The sequence below is a fragment of the Tursiops truncatus genome, chromosome 11 (assembly GCF_011762595.2).
Source record: "Tursiops truncatus isolate mTurTru1 chromosome 11, mTurTru1.mat.Y, whole genome shotgun sequence".
Lineage (NCBI taxonomy): Eukaryota > Metazoa > Chordata > Mammalia > Artiodactyla > Delphinidae > Tursiops > Tursiops truncatus.
In genome coordinates this window covers 94,570,169-94,588,121 of record NC_047044.1, presented here as the reverse complement: position 1 = coordinate 94,588,121, position 17,953 = coordinate 94,570,169, and the positions used below count along the sequence as shown (strand labels likewise).

Genomic DNA, 17,953 nt, shown 5'->3' with positions numbered 1-17,953 from the left:
TCTCCTTTATCTTGGATATAATTTGCTGCTTTTTATATTTTTGTACAAATGTTCAGATCATTGATATTCAGTATGTTCAGAATATGCATTTCTTATTTTTTTAATTTTTAAATTTAATTTAATTTATTTTTTTATACAGCAGATTCTTATTAGTTATCCATTTTATACATCAGTGTATACATGTCAATCCCAATTGCCCAATTCATCACACCCCCACCCCCATCCCCCGCCACTTTCCCCCCTTAGTGTCCATACGTTTGTTCTCTACTTCTGTGTCTCATTTTCTGCCCTGCAAACTGGTTCATCTGTACCATTTTTCTAGGTTCCACATATATGTGTTAATATACGATATTTGTTTTTCTCTTTCTGACTTACTTCACTCTATATGACAGTCCCTAGATCCATCCACGTCTCTACAACTGACCCAATTTCGTTCCTTCTTATGGCTAATATTCCATTGTATATATGTACCACATCTTCTTTATCCATTCGTCTGTCGATGGACATTTAGGTTGCTTCCATGACCTGGCTATTGTAAATAGTGCTGCAATGAACATTTGGGTGCATGTATTTTTTTGAATTATGGTTTTCTCTGGGTATATGCCCAGGAGTGGGATTGCTGGATCATATGCATTTCCTATAAGCATATATATTTATATATATATATATATGCATATATATATGATATATATTTTCCTATAAGCACAACTTTAGATTTGACCTCCAAGTTTTGATATACATTATCACTCAGTTAAAATTATTTTGTAATTATTATTGTGATCTTTAAATATGATCCAGACTATTTTCAAGCAAGTAAATTTTTTCATATTATATTTTTGTTATTTTTTCCTTTTTTTTTGTGGTACGCGGGCCTCTCACTATTGTGGCCTCTCCCGTTGCGGAGCACAGGCTCTGGACGTGCAGGCTCAGCGGCCATGGCTCACGGGCCCAGCCGCTTCGCGGCATGTGGGATCTTCCCGGACCGGGGCACGAACCCGTGTCCCCTGCATCGGGCATGTTCAGGCGGACTCTCAACCACTGTGCCACCAGGGAAGCCCCCTTCAGTTGACTTTTAATGACCTAACAATTAGACCTCCATCAGCTGAGTCTTTTTCTTTTGCACCCCATCTCCCTAGCCACGTATCAGCATTTTACTTCTGTGATCTCTTAGAGAAAACTTAATATAATAAGTATTTTTTGAGTAGTTATTATGTAGTAGGTAATTTAAAAGGCACTAAAAATATAAAAACAGATATTGGGTCTTTATGTGATTTACAGTCAAGTGAGGGCAGAGGACATTAATCAAATATTCACTCAAAAGACTTGTATAGGTAAGACCTAAAATGTGGTAAGTACTGGGGAGGGGAATATAATGTCAGAATATTTGACCTTGTCATGGAGCTCAAGGAAAAGCTCTTAAAAACTGAGCAGAGATATAGAGAATATTTGGGAGGTAACCTGATGGAGAAGAGAAGAAGGAGAATTTCAGGTCTAGAGAACAACTTCTGTGAAGGCAATGTGGTGAAATACAGCATGAGTTCCAGAAATTAGTTTAATGGAGTTGTGGTCCTAAGAGTTTGGGTGTTTGGTGTAGGAAGAGACAGAATAAGTAAGGAAAGGTTAAACCTGATAGGGATTTCTAGGCTATGTTATGGAATTTGGTATTATTATAAGGAAGATATTGAGGTATTTTTTAAAGGGAAGATTGCATTGTCAGTATATATTTTTAAAAACATCACAGAATTCAAAGCAGGGAATGATTGAAATGGAAGAAAAGTAAAACAGGAAGTTGTTGTTATTGCAGTTATTTAATATTTTAGTACCTTTGTATTAAGATCGTGAAAGGGGTGATGGAGAGAGGAGGACAAGTTTGAGAGAGATTTAATAAAAAAAAAAAGTAAAACTTGGTGATATGAGATGGAAAGGGGATAGCAGCCTAGAGCTGTGTGTGAAAGAGAGGGTTATAACAAGACCACAGCTGGTTTATAGATGGCATAATTGTCTTGTATGGCATGTCCTTTATTGAGATATGGAGTGCTGGAAGATGGTTCCTTTTATGATGAAATTTAATGAATTATTTTTATATGTTGAGTTCGGAGTACCTTTGAGATTGTAGATTTGCTACGTTAAACAGGCAGGACGGTATACAGGTCTAGTGATCAGGGAATGATCTGGACTAGAGATATAACATTGATAGGCATTGCATTGTATGTGGTAGTTGAAATCATGAGAATGTAGGTGATTAGCTAAGGATATCATAGAGGGAAGATGCAGAAAAGATAAAGACTGAAGTTCCAAAAATACTGGCAAAACAAGACGGATGATTGAATAACTACATTGATCATTTACATGTAAAAATCTATTCATCATAACTACTCATTTTCTAAAACATTTTCTCTATTGCCCTTTCCACACTTCTGAGAAATATTACTATACCCACATGAATCATAAATGGACACACACACACACACACACACACACACACACAGCCCTCTAGGACACATGCAACCCTCTGAACTTTCTTATGATCTGAGCTCAAGCTTCATGTGGTGTCTCTCAGTCAGACAAATGGAGACCAATTTTCTGCCGAGTGGATTACAGTTGACAAATCCACTGATGATGTTTCTCACAACTTTCTTCAGTTATCTCAGTATAAGACACCAGGACACATTTCATACTCCTGGTCCGTGGCTTTTTTTTTTTCTCTGAAAACCTATAGAAAGAAAGCAAATGGTTACCTTTACGTCAGCCATGAATATATGCATACGTCAAGAGACTTAAAAGGAAATATTTTTTAATTTTTTGGTGAAAACATAATCATTCAAACAATTTAAATACACAACAGTATGATGGGTAAAGCAATTCTTCCCACTTTTAGCTTTATTTCTCAAAACCTGTCTCCAGAGAAGTTCATTAGAGATAGCTAAAATATTACCTCTGACTTTTTTATCATTTGAAAATTGATCACTGTAAGAAATAAGCAGGAAGTTATGTTTCGTAAACTAAACCTGTGCACTCATAAGAGAGTTTATACTTGCTAATTTACCTTTTAGATAAAAAGACAAAATCAGGCAGTGGGTCAAATCCTGTTTCTCACATAAATCTTCTGAGTGGCTGGAGGGAGATTTCTTTTCTTTCTCAACTTTCTGTGTGAACCATTTTATAGAAATATTTATCAGAGTGTAGGAAATTTATACCCGTTCTATCAGTTCAGGGCCAACAATGTCAAACGTCTCTATCTTGTCACATACAATATGGGATTAAAACCACAAAAAATGCAACAAAACTTACAGCTGGGGGTCAAAAGTGCTATTGTCCACCCAGGTCCATAATTCCTCTCCAGGAGGGATCCTCAAACCAACCCAATAAGAGGCTGAAGCCTGTAGGTTCCGCCATAGGAAACTCTAAAGAGAATAGGAAATGGTACATGAAACAAAGTGATTCTGACAGATGCAAGAAAAATAGCGCAAGTGCACCTTCTACGTGCTTGGCACTGCACTAGAAGCTGGGAATGGACAGGTTAGACATGCTCCACGCTTTCAGATAGATCACAGTGGAGGGAAATTTTACTGCAACTCAGTGGGATGACTGCTAAACAACAATTACGTACAATGTTAGTAGATATCAAAGCTGTGGAGTCCAGCTCCCTGATTTGAGTCCTAGCACTACTATTTACTACTACACATCTTTGCACAGTTATTCAATCTTTTTACTTCTGTATTTTTCCAATCACTAAAATTCAGATTATAATAGTACTATCTCAAAGAGCTATTATTGATTTGTTAATAAATAATAATATTATTAAACACTTCCTGGCACATAATAAATGCTCCTTGCATAAATGTTATTGATTACTACTAAATACAAGTATGAAATAATATCTAGAAGCAAGAGAATACACAGGGAAAGTTACAGAAAGAAAGCAATCTCTGAGCTGATGGGACACATACTGTTCATAGGTTTTTTTGTTTGTTTTTGGTTTTTTTAAAGATTGTTTTGGTGTGGACCATTTTAAAGTCTTTATTGAATTTGTTACAATATTGCTTCTGTTTCGTGCTTTGGTTTTTTGGCCAGGAGGCATGTAAGATCTTAGCTCCCGACCAGGGATCGAACCCACACCCCCTGCATTGGAAGGCAAAGTCTTAACCACTGGACTGCCAGGGAAGGCCCTGTTCATAGGTTGTTTTTGGTTTTTGTGGGTTTTTTTTTGCGGTACACGGGCCTCTCACGGTTGTGGCCTCTCCCGTTGCGGAGCACAGGCTCCAGACGCGCAGGCTCAGCGGCCATGGCTCACGGGCCCAGCCACTCCGCAGCATGTGGGATCTTCCCGGACCGGGGCACGAACCTGTGTCCCCTGCATCGGCAGGCGGACTCTCAACCACTGTGCCACCAGGGAAGCCCCATAGGTTTTTAATATCTCTTTTTGTACAGTGACATAACCCCTGAGCCAAAGTATATGGCCAGCCATAATAAAGGTGACATTTCCCAGCCTCCCTTTTGGCTAAGTGTGACAATGTGACTGACCTAATTTCTGACTAATGGGATAGAATCAAAAAATACTGAAATTCTAATTCAGCATTTAAAGAGTAAGTTCATATCCTTCTATTCATCATTTTCTTCTCCCCTGATGGCTAGACTGTGAACTGTGATTGGTTCTAGTGGTGAACCAATCAGAAACAAGTAGACACAGCACCCTACTGATGGGAGCAGAAATCTCACAGCAGTTTAGACTACAATGTGAGTGACATAACTTATTACGTATATTCTAAGATAGATCTTTCCCCTATTTTAACAGTTTGACTTTGGAAACATTGAACAATCTAATGGCTTATGGTAGTTTCATTGGCAGCTTCGTTTCTGCTTTTTAATTGCACTATTTCTTTTAAGGGTACTAATGATACATCTTATCATTGAAAGTGTCTTAGATTCAATGAATAAAGCAAACATCCATTTGTTTCAGCTACAGCAATTCTGGAACTCTGTCACATGCAGCTTAACTCATATGCTAAATGACAAAGCTGTTTGTTGGAAAATAGTCATTAGGCATATAAAAGAGGTGTTTCTCCACTGAATTATCTTTGCACTACGGTCAAAAGAAATCAGTTGACTATATTTGTGTGAGTCTATTTCTGGCCTCTCTATTCAGTTTTGTTGATCTATAACTCTCTTCTTTGCCAATACTACACCATATTTATTAATTTAGGTTTATAGTAAGACTTGAAATTGAGTAGTGTAAGTCTTCCATTCGCTTGCTTTCTTTGGGTTAGTTTGCTCTTTTCATAGGTTTTTTTTTTTTAAGTAGAAGCTTAGAGTAATGATTCTACATTATCTTCTTTTCAAATATAAGCATTTGATGCTATAAATTTCCCTCTAAACTGCTTAAATTGAAACCCATGAATTTTGACATTATATTGTTATTTTCATTCAACTCAAAATATGCTTTAAAAAAATTTGCCCTGATGCTTCCTCTTTGACCCATACATTATCTAGAAGTGTGATGTTTAACTTTCAAACGTGTGGGATATTTCCAAACATCTTTCTGTTTCTAATTTGCACTTTAATTTTGTTATGGTCTGAGACATACCCTGTGTGATATCTGTATTTGTAAATTTTTAGGTCCCAAAATATGATCTGTCTTCATGAAAGTTCCTTGGAAAAAAATGTGTATTCTGCTGTTGTTGGATAGTATTCTGTAAAATCCGTTAGGTGTAATTGGTTGATAGTGTTGTTCAGATTCATTTGTTTATTTATTTATTATCTACTTGTTTTGTCAGTTACTCAGAGAAGAGTGTTGACATCACCAACTATAATTGGGGATTTATCCATTTCCCCTTTCAGTTCTATCAGTGTTTGCCTTGTTGCATTCACGTGTATAATTGATCACCATAATGGGCTTTAAGGGCTAGAGCCCAGGCTCCGCAGCAAGAGAGGCCACCGCAATGAGAGGCCCGTGCGTCGCAAGGAAGAGCAGCCCCTGCTCGCCGCAACTAGAGAAAGCCCACGCGTAGCAACGAAGACCCAATGCAGCCAGAAAATAAAAAATAAATTTATAAAAATAAAATCAATACTGGCCTTATTTAGAAGGTTTAGTGTCCAACCTTCTTGTAGCAAAATTTCAATCTAAATTAAGCCAGAGCTAGAAAAATACTTGTTTTCTTCAACAAAGAGCAAACCTAATGAGAAGGACTATGCTGTATTTCCTTTCCCCCAACATCATCTTTAATTTCAGCTGCCATGCGATCTGATTATAACCTTTGTGAGCAATGGGTTAAACATGGGAAATGAGATAGATATTTTATGTCATACATTTAAAATGAAATCTGGTAAGCAGTGGGGTCCCTTGTAGAGAAGAACTTAGGTATATAATACCAAATGAATTCCTCTTATACCTAGCCAAAAAAAAGCATGAGATAATAATATAGTTCAATGATTCATTCAACCAATAATTGTGTAGTTAATAGCAATGAGGTTTAAAAAATTTATTTCACAGAATTTTTCAAATTTGTAACACAAAGAAGGTATTGCAGTTGTGAAGGATGCTATAATCTCCAAATTTTATATCTCACCATATCAATGAAGTCTTGGATCACCATGAGATGTGAATTTTTCATGACACAGTCATTTTTACTTTCATTCCAAGATTTCTCACTTTTAGCAACCCAGTAACATTTCCCCCCATGTAGCTTCCAGTCTTCAGAGGGGCATGATTTACTAGCAGTAGAAGAGTTGAAACAACCTGGAAGGAAAAAGGATAAGTAATTAAAAGGAACTTGTGACTGTATCCCTAATACTGTGTGTATACTAATTAAAGATTCTCAAAATGTGTTAAATTATGGCCTAAGCTTTCTTTGACAAAAGTAAGTGCTTTCCTCCAGGTGGATTTTGAAAAAAAAAAAAAGATTAACAGAATTGCAATATGTGTATATTGTTTCTTTCTCTCTTTCTTGTTTCTTTTTTCTTTCTCCATTTAGTTTAATTCTCTTAAAAATATATTATGCTTTCTATCAGCTAGGCAATGCACAGACACTAGGATAAAGCAATGGACATCCAAGCCTCAGGGAGATAAAAATTTGGAGGAAAAGTAGAAATTAGAGAATTTAATTAGTGTTCTGCCAATGAACCAGACCTTTTGAGAATTATATATCACACTGGAAGAATTTTTCTTGGGAAAAAATTGTGTAATAGATGTCCCCCCAAACTCATGATCTACCCATGTACAAGTGGATCTTGGCATCCAAAAATGTGCTGGTAACAAATAGATCTAATTTATAATATTTGCCAGTAGATTTAGATGATGACACATAGGTATCCTACACATACCAATAATTTATTGTCCCCTAAAATAAATATTCTTTAAAAACACACATATACATACACACAATGACTTGAAGCCATTGAAGAGTAAAAAAAGCAGGCAGATTTTGGAGAGTAGCTGACACTTGAAATAAGGTATGACAATTTAGAAATTTCCTGTTTTTACAACTTTTAGCCTAAGACAGACCAATGTTGGTGCCATGTAGAATGAGCAAAATTTTGGTAGACAATTTGAAGTCTCTCTAGTCTGAATAACCAAAGAACAGAATTGGGGGCAACTACAGATGTTGAAAATAAAGAGTAAATTCCATAAAAGAAATAAACAAAAGGTGTGCATCAACTGCTGTGTATAAAAATTTTCTAAGTCCCTGGCTGATGAATGTGGAAGCTAGATTACAGATAAAAATTAAAAAAAAAAAAAGAAAAAAAAACTGACTTGAGATTTAAACTGCTGCCCCCAAAATAGAAATTTAAATGAATCAAACCATACCAAGAAAAATCAACACTTTTTGGAGAAATGTATCAGGATCAGTCAAATTTTAAAAAATCAAATACTTTAAAAAACAAGCCAACATTTTTTAGCAGGAAATACAAACAAGAGATTTGGTCACTGAGGACTTTAGATATTTAAATAATTATATGTATCATAAACAATAATGTTTACATTATTTTAAGAAATAAAAGAATAAATTACAAAATGATCAGATAACAGGAGACTATCACAAGCTAACTGGAGGGTTTGAAACTAAGTCCTTAGGTTTGAAAACTATAATCATTGAAATTAGACTCAGTGAATGAGCCTACAGCTTAGAAACAGGAACAGAGAGAATTTGTGAACCACAAGGTATATCTGAAAACATTGCCAAGAATTCAGCACAAATTGACAATCATGAGGACAAAAATGAGAGGTTAAGTGAAATGGAAGATAGAAAGCAAAGGCCTATCGAACATCTAATTTAAGTCCTAGAAATAAAATACAGAGAAGGTAGACAAAGAATTAGGAATGATGGCTGACTAGTTCTATTAAGTTTTACTTTACATATTTTAAGTTTATTCTATTATTTTATTTATTTTTTATTTTTTGAATTTTATTTATTTTTTTATATAGCAGGTTCTTATTAGTTAACCATTTTATACATATTAGTGTATATATGTCAATCCCAATCTCCCAATTTATCCCACCACCACCCCCCTGGCCACTTTCCCCCCTTGATGTCCATACGTTTGTTCTCTACATCTCTGTGTCTATTTCTGCCCTGCAAACTGGTTCATCTGTACCATTTTTCTAGGTTCCACATATGTGCATTGATATAAGATATTTGTTTTTCTCTTTCTGACTTACTTCACTCTGTATGACAGTCTCTAGATCTATCCAAGTCTCTACAAATGACCCAATTTCATTCCTTTTTATGGCTGAGTAATATTCCATTATATATATGTACCATGTCTTCTTTATCCATTCCTCTGTCGATGGGCATTTAGGTTGCTTCCATGACCTGGCTATTGTAAATAGTGCTGCAATGAACATTGGGCTGCCTGTGTCTTTTTGAATTATGGTTTTCTCTGGGTATATGCCCAATAGTAGGATTACTGGGTCATATGGTAATTCTATTTTTTGTTTTTTAAGAGCCTCCATACTGTTCTTCATAGTGGCTGTAACAATTTACATTCCCACCAACGGTGCAGGAGGGTTCCCTTTTCTCGACACCCTCTCCAGCATTTGTTGTTTGTAGATTGTCTGATGATGCCCATTCTAACTGGTGTGAGATGATATCTCATTGTAGTTTTGATTTGCATTTCTCTAATAATTAGTGATGTTGAGCAGCTTTTCATGTGCCTCTTGGCCATCTGTATGTCTTCTTTGGAGAAACGTCTATTTAGGTCTTCTGCCCATTTTTTGATTGGGTTGTTTGTTTTTTAATATTGAGCAGCATGAGCTGTTTATATATTTTGGAGATTGATCCTCTGTCCTTTGATTCATTTGCAAATATTTTCTCCCAGTCTGAGGGTTGTCTTTTTGTCTTGTTTGTAGTTTGCTTTGCAAAAGCTTTGAAGTTTCATTAGATCCCATTTGTTTATTTTTGTTTTTATTTCCATTACTCTAGGAGGTGGATCAAAAAAGATCTTGCTGTGATTTATGTCAAAGAGTGTTCTTCATATGTTTTCCTCTAAGAGTTTTATAGTGTCCGGTCTTACATTTAGGTCTTTAATCCATTTTGAGTTTATTTTTGTGTATGGGGTTAGAGAGTGTTCTAATTTCATTCTTTTACTTGTTGCTGTCCAGTTTTCCCAGCACTACTTATTGAAGAGACTGTCTTTTCTCCATTGTATATCCTTGCCTCCTTTGTCATAGATTAGTTGACCATAGGTCAATACAAGCCTTTCTCAAGAAAGAAGAAAAATCTCAAATAAACAATCTAAACTTACACCTAAAGGAACTAGAGAAAGAAGAACAAACAAAACCAAAGTTAGTAGAATGAAAGAAATCATAAAGATCAGAGCAGAAATAAATGAAATAGAAACAAAGAAAACAATAGTGAAGATCAGTAAAACTAAAAGCTGGTTCTTTGAGAAGATAAACAAAATTGATAAACCATTAGCCAGACTCATCAAGAAAAAGAGGGAGAGGACTCAAATCAACAACATATTATTTTATTAAGATGAAACAAATTTAGAGTTGGTATCCTTTCCTGCTGGATTGAAACTAGGATTCTAGGGCCTGTTATAGATAGGATTATCTGTAACAATAGAAGGATTAGAAAACAAGTTAGAATTTAAAGCTAGAGGCTTTATTAAATACCACTGTTACCACCTGTATCAAGGGTACAGGAGTACAGTAATACGCTTTTGTTCTGGGGATAATGTCCCACAGAATTTGCCCTCATAGTCTCACTAGTTAAAAAAAATTAAAGTTTTTAGAATGTGGTCAAGGGGGCTTGGGAACATCAAAATCTATTTTAAAGTTTTAATGAATTCCTAGAATTTGAATGTATCCTATAACATGGACTGGTGAGTCTTTCTAATAGAATTATATATGCATGTTCAAAAAAAGAAAGGTATATCATTTTTCAATATAGAATTAAATTAACGGATTAAAAGTAATGAAGAAAACAGCTGGAAAGAAAAAGAAAACAGAAAGGACAAATGACTGAGTGTCTTCTCGACTTTAAAAATTAGGTAAATACATTCAGATGAGAAAGCAAGATAAAGGTTACCATTTACAGTTTTTTACATGTAATGACATTAAAAATTGACAAAAAGCTTCCTGATATGATCATGAATTTTAAGAATGAAAATATTTTGATTACATTCTGTGCCTGCACATGTCCCAAAAGAAGTTAAAAAAAGAAAATGCAATTATTCCAATATAATACCTCTAAATTCATTTACAACTCATTATATAAGCTTATTTTTCTCATTTGTCTTGGATCTTTAAATATTTTTGTCAAGGACTGTAATAGGTCCCTGAAAAACAATGATCTAAACCATCCCTCTGTAGGGGTAGAGGAATCTCCTCTTTATTCAGATATACCCAAGTAAAATCCACACTACTGTCCATACTTGTTTACTCAGGAATTAGGCAATATAAAATAACATTACCTATTGAGGTGCTTGTTTCAGATTTATTTTGCCCAGTACAGTATTTCTCTTTTGATTCATTATTTACTTTAGTATGTCTTGCAGATTTGAACTGGATAACTAATAAAAGAAGAAACATATTTTCTGTATTAAATACAAAGCAGAAATTCATTGGGTTCTAGAGACTCTGAAGTTCATTAATGTGGAAACTCCATAGTAATTTAAATGATTAAAAATTTAGAGGGAAAAACAACATTACTTTTTCCAAGATTTGGACGTTCCTTTGCAAGCATTCTTGTTAACCTTATTAATGCTAACTTTAGGGGAATTGGAAAAATATGACCTGGGACCAGAAGGATACTCACTTTTTTTTTTCCGGAGTTTTCATATTTATTTTAATAAACACAAAATAACCAGCTCTGGATATAAGTCTCATTTGGATAGCTTGTATTTTGTGAGTTCTTATTCACTGTATCAGGTATCACTTGATTCATGGAAAGGGTTTTATGTGTTTTGACTTCAGTTCATGATTCTGTTCCTTTTGAGATTGTGCATGTAAATCGTACACATAGAAGGGTAGGGTGAGCCCAGAGTATTTTTCGACCATGAAGAAGACAGCTGTCTTTCTGATGGCCACTTAACTGAAATTAGTTTTGGTAATTTATAATGTCACAATAGTGTGTATTAGGCAATTAAATCTTTAAAATCTATTGTAGTAACAAACAAATCTGTTTTACTAACAAAAAACTGTTTTGATAACAAATCTATTATCTTATAACAAAAGGAAACATAGCAGAGATGGTTTCTTGTTTTTTGTTTTGGCCCCGCTGCCTGGCATGGTGGGATCTTAGTTCCCTGACCAGGGATTGAACCCGTGCCCTCTGCAGTGGAAGCGTGGAGTCTTAACCACTGGACCACCAGGGAAGTCCTAGCAGAGATGTTTAATGCTAAGTATTTTTGCTTCCTCCCCTCAATGTTAAAGTCCCAATTCAGCCATTGACTAGTTACATTAAACTAGTCAAACCACTTATCACTCTGGGTTTTGGACTGTTCACCTCAACTGGAGGTTTGACCTTGCTGATTTCTAGAGCCCCATTCAGTTCTGAATTCTATGACTCTGCCTACTGACCTCGAATTACTAATGACATTCATAATTACTAATATCATTCACAAGGGCAACATAGGCAGACACGGCCTTTGTCTGTTCTAGAGTTTGGTTTAATCTGGAAATCTGAATTCCTTAGAATATATATATCATCTGGGAGTTTTTCTCCAAGCATTTATTCAATAAAATATTTAAATAATTGTCACATGAAATTGGACTATGTTTAGCTATATCCACAGTATATGAGTATAATTTTAAAATACTTGATTGAATTGATTGATTTTAGACAAATTTCCCATCCATGAATACAAGATTGATGATGATGTCCAGGAGTAACTAATATGGATAAGCTTAAACAGAAATATGCTTCATTATTTAATTTGCTTTCACTGACCGCAGCTTCAGAGAAGATGGTGTATAACTCACAATCAACTGCATTGGGAAATGCATTGTGCATAAAATGCACTTTATGATTTTGGTCATAAAATATAAATCTAATCTCTTTATCAATGAAATGAATCCATAATATGTATTATATCACAATCTGAAGTTCTATGGAAAATCTCTAATTTTAATTGTGTATCAAATTTCATGCTTTTTGTGAAGTTATAATGTATAGGAACCACTTGAACAGCAAACGCAATTACAATAGGTGGTGCTAAAATACTTTGGGATAAATAAATGGTATTGATAATTACTTACCAAAAATGCTCAGCACAATTACTATTACAAGAAGGATGATAATCATTGCACATTCAACTTTCAGGAAAATTCCATGGTGGTGAGAATCTATAAAATTGGATAGATTTCACTAATAAGCCCAGTAAATAATTCCTTAGGTAGTAAGAGGTAGGGAAGGGCTGAATAAACTTTGTCAGTTATGCTCCTGAGTTACTTTCCTTTGAAATATGTAGATCCAGCTTCCTTTTACACACACACACACACACACACACACACACACACACACACACACAGCATATTTGGTCCCCTGGTTTGTGAAAAGGGGGACCTAGAAAACTGTGAATAGATGTAAATTTTTCCTTGTTGATTTACCATACATATTCCTCAGTATTAATCTTAACTATAATTTACTCTCTGTATCCCTAAGTTTTTATATAAGACTGTGAAATTCTCCAGTCTCTAATAAGCTTACTGACAACACTCACTTATTTGGATTGATCCGTTCTTTCATGCCTCCTCCTTTATACAGTACACCTATTTCCTGTGACATGTAATTGTAATTGCATAAAATCATACATTTTAAAATAAAAGTAATTTTAGGGATAATCTTGTCCAACATTCGCATATTAAAAATGGGGATTTCAAGTCCACAGTCACACAGTTACTTGATAGCAGAGCTGAGACTGTACCTTGGGTGTCTTGACTACCAAAATTAGTACGGGGTTCACTATCTACTCTATCTCTTGTACTTGAAAGATAAATAAATCATAAAAAGAAACTGGCATTTTTAGCTTTGGGTTGATAGTTAAAACCAATAGGCTCTTATCCCAAATAGTTACAGTATATCAATTCCACTAGATATGTGATATATACACACACACATACAATATACTGAGAGTGCACTACTATAACTGATGTTGAAGTATAACCAATTACAAAACCAAGTGTCGAGACATTAACCTGAGTGTTTATTTAGTGGAATCCTATTATAGAGTGTTTTGTCCACATTATTATTGTTATTAAGTAAAGCATCTTTAGTGAGAATTTATTAATTCTCAAAGCACTAAAAGAAATCCATGTATTTTCTTTTATTAGGCAAAACAATGCAAAGTATACCAGTCAAGGCCATCACCAGAAGAATGTGATAATATCCCAACACACGTTTCTAGTGTGAAGAACTGGGGTTACAGACTTAAAAAGCTGGAGAATAAAGCATCAGAGTTCATGAAAGGACTAATATAAGGGGTACTAGGTCATTCTTTTAGGCCCCTGAAGTAAAGGTTATAAAGGCATGAATTTCTGAATCTTAGCCTGGGATATTCTCAGTGGAATCATACTTTGTTACTGAGATTTCACTCAGTGTCATGGTGATAGCCCTCTTTGTTTTGTATCTTGGAGAACTGATGAACCTACAATATTTAAAGTGTTTAGTACAAATGAAATCCATTTATTTAGTCATCCATTTATTCATCCGCCTACCCAGCATCTATCGATTGCCTGCTATGTACTTAGTACTGTGTGAGGTGCTGGGTATACAAAGATTAAGAGATTAGGGAGAGGGTTTCAACACATACGAGGCTCTGAAATGGAAAAGAATATGGTAATTTTAAAGAGCAAGAGAAAGCCAACAACCAGAGCAAAATAAGTGAAATTTACCGAGTTAGAAGAGAAAGACCAGGGATAATTGTGTAGGACTCTGTAGGACATTACAATCCAATGTATCAAATAGTTCTTTCCCTCTTCAATGATATGACACATGAGAACAGAAGTTGCGTTTATCCACAACAGAGACATGCAGTGAAAGAGTAATATGATATTTGACTTCTGGTCATAAGCATGACTGCAGGTAGATAATTTAATTTTTATATATTCATATTTCTTCATTTTTAAGATTAGAATATTGGACTGGACAGCATTAAAGATGTTGTCCCAAAATCTTTAAACCAGGAAAAGAGTAATGCTCTTTCCAAACAGAAGAAATTAAATCCTGGAATGTAGAATCAAAAATACTGGTTTTGTTGCTTGAACTGAGTTAAAATAACCTCTAGAAAAATGGACCAATTATATGAGATTTGGGGGGATGGGGGGAGTAAGAGTAAGGTTCTAGTCCATGTTATTTTTCAAACGAAGTTCTGTTAACGCGTATAAAATGAAAGCTCCCAGTCTATTGAGAAAATAAAGCAGAAAAGCCTCTATTCCGCAAGTTAAGAGAGATAATATTTAAACACAGAAAATAACAGACGCTTGCAACTGGAGAAAGCAACTCACCAGATCCACCTGAACACTGCAAACGCATAAATATAGAAGAAAAGATACATTCTTGGGAAATAATAGGAAAGCAAAACATCAGATCCACTCCACAAGGACAAAGCACCATGAGGAGACTTTAAGTTATTTAAACATTTTTATAAACTTTACAATATAAAAATTCTTACCCTAGAGAAGAGAATATAAATGCAACATGGACATTTCCCTAAGGCTTCATGTATAAATACACTGGATTTGAAAATCTATTATTTCTGAGGTGGTTTGTGTTTAAGGTTACAATCTTATCTTTAGCTGTGTGCCTATCTATTCATGTTCCAAACATATTCTATTACTCAGATAGTCGTTAATTCTAAACTTCTATGAAAACCAAAAGCAAAGTTCTACATATTAAGACTAAAGTTACAATTAACTTTATAACACTTGGCGTCATTAAAAACATTCACCCTTATTCTTGCATTCAGTAACTTTTGCTTTGAATCCAGTCTCCTAATTCCGGTAAGACAAGTACAGACACAGGACAGAAATAAGGGAGATTAAAAACAAAACTTTAATTTTAATAAGAGGTCTAAATCCAACTTACCAGATCTCTGACGTGAAGATGAATGTTCTGAAGATGAATGTTTGATATCAGCATAGATTATATCTCCAGCCATTGCATATATTAAAAAGAGAGAAAAGTCACAAGTAGTAGTCTGCTGAAGGAGTTCCGTATTTTTGCAAACTTCCTGTAAGTGAGATAAATTGAGATGGATGATTTCCTTCCCCTCTCCAGAGTTTGGTGGGTTTCCCCTGTGAATAAAAGATAAGAGCAATGTGTTCAGCCTTATCAATCAAGGCAATAGATTTTTGAACACGTGCATGATATGGAAGAAAACTACTATCCATGCAGTATTTTCTTGCTCTTCAGTTAGTTTTCTGCCTACATTTGGAATAATTTTAACTTTTAGTAATACTACAGAAGATATTGCCTCACTTTCCTCTATAAACCACTTGCTCTTTTAGCTAAGAAATATTCTCTGGCAGAAGCTCTTTGACCTCCAGCATTTTCTCCAAAGTGGAATAGCAATTTAGAAGGGAGGACAAGAAAAAAAGAGGGTTTTTAATATGAATGTAATAGAAAGAATTGATAGACTCCTCATCTTGAAATGCACTGTAATTAATTAGGTAATACTTTAAAAATACCCTTAAAGCTATTCCTTCTCATCTATGCTTTATAATATTAACATCAAAGTAAGTTGAGGCATAGATTATGCAGTGGATTTCCAAACTGCAAAATAATCTATATGAGACAGAAATAACCCTATGTCAAAATAATTCAAGGTTCTGTCATAAAAGAAAATGAATCTCATTTTTAAATGAGGTTCACAGAAATTTAGCACTGAATGCAATGTATTAAGCATAGATTTTAATCTCCCATTTCTTCTAAAACTCCACTAAATTTATATTAAAGGAATAAAAATGTATAAGTTCAAAACAATTTAAAAAGTGAATGGGTTCTAACAGATGAAAAAATTCAGTGAATTCCTGGAAAATGGAGAGTAGATGGAGATGTGATATTTGATGGAACAAAGCAAAAGAAAGTGAAGCCTAGAATATTTAAAGGTAAATAACTGAGGAGATAGCCCAGCTACCCATGAAACCCTCATAACACTCAGAGCTCAGAAATGGCAGGTGTGAAAAATGACAGGAGACCTTAGCTGATAGCCAATAGGGTTGATTTCCTCAAGCTCCACCCAAATGCACTGCATACAATTATTTAAACTGTAGTCATCTCTCCCAGACCCCAGTCCAAGTAATTTAACCTACATTCATCAAATAGCTAGAGAACATATCTTGGCTTCTTGACATGTAGGGGTCTCTCAGTATAAAGACTAACCCCACAAGGCTTCTGACCTTGAAGGTCAGCCTTGAACACCAACCTCTGTCTCCTAACACCACTTTGACACTCCCTCTTTTCTGGGCTGTTATAACACTTTATATGTTGTTCTGCATTTTATGTATGAAAAACTGACTTTGAGAAGTTACATGCAGATGGTTTACGTAACCATTTTCAGAGTGAGGATTTGAACTCATCACAAACTGAATCCAAAGCCTAGGCCATAATACAATAATGCTTTCTAGATTTTGAGGGTAAGAATCATGTTTTATTATTCTTGCTATTTCCATCGTTCAATCTATGCCTGAAACATAACAGACACTTAGTAATTACATGTTGGATTATCAAATCAGTTAATGCTACACTGAATTTTATTACTGGACTATAACATTCCATAATGAGAGCAATTACCTTTCACTAAAAAGTAGACTTCTAATCCTATGAAAAGTAATATTGATGATCTAGCCATGTACAACTAAAACAAATACTAGTATGTGGAGAACCTATTATAAGTTATATAATAAATCCTTGGAATATACAAATTTAATATTAATGATCCCTGTCTCCTCTCTCTGCTCCCAAGTAACAAAGGGTATGCATTCTGTAGTAATCTATAAATTCGATGAGATATGGCTTTTAATTGAGTGTCATAATCCCTATAGGTAGGGCTCGCTTAGCCAGAAAGACCGTTTATATAAAGTCAACTTGTGGATGAATTACATAATGGTATGTTAAAAGTAGCAGTGCCTTGGAAAGCATGTTATTAAGTAATCCAAATAAAACACATCTGGAAACAAAATAAATCTGTTTAGTTAAATAGTCTAAACTCATCAAATGCTCATCAGCAAAGATGTGAAAGGGTAACAGATATTTAGTTAAGCTGCTGTATTTTAGGTATTATGTGTCCATAGTGATATTCTCAAATTTGGTGACACAACTTTCATGGGTATAACTTTTTTCAATGTCAAGTTTAAGCATTAGTGTGGTGTTATCATTATTGATAGATACTACTTCTAAATAATGGAGTAATATGTACTTGAAATAATCTTTATCACTGCCCTAACATTAATAATAATTTTGTCAATCACTTTTCTGTGCATGGATTCCAAATCGAATTCTCAATCCCAGCC

At 34.7% G+C, this 17,953-nt stretch overlaps 1 protein-coding gene across 1 annotated transcript; it reads right to left on the bottom strand.

Moving 5' to 3' along the window:
- Window positions 1–241: 241 nt before the first annotated feature.
- LOC101329002 (killer cell lectin-like receptor subfamily F member 1) lies at window positions 242–15,652 on the bottom strand. Its single transcript, XM_004311445.4, has 6 exons — window positions 15,528–15,652; window positions 12,701–12,787; window positions 10,915–11,013; window positions 6,567–6,736; window positions 3,292–3,404; window positions 242–2,713 (listed from the first exon to the last, which is right to left on the bottom strand). Exons 1-6 carry the CDS (start codon window positions 15,598–15,600, stop codon window positions 2,596–2,598), a joined length of 660 nt encoding a protein of 219 aa, XP_004311493.3. The 5' UTR covers window positions 15,601–15,652; the 3' UTR covers window positions 242–2,595.
- Window positions 15,653–17,953: the final 2,301 nt, after the last annotated feature.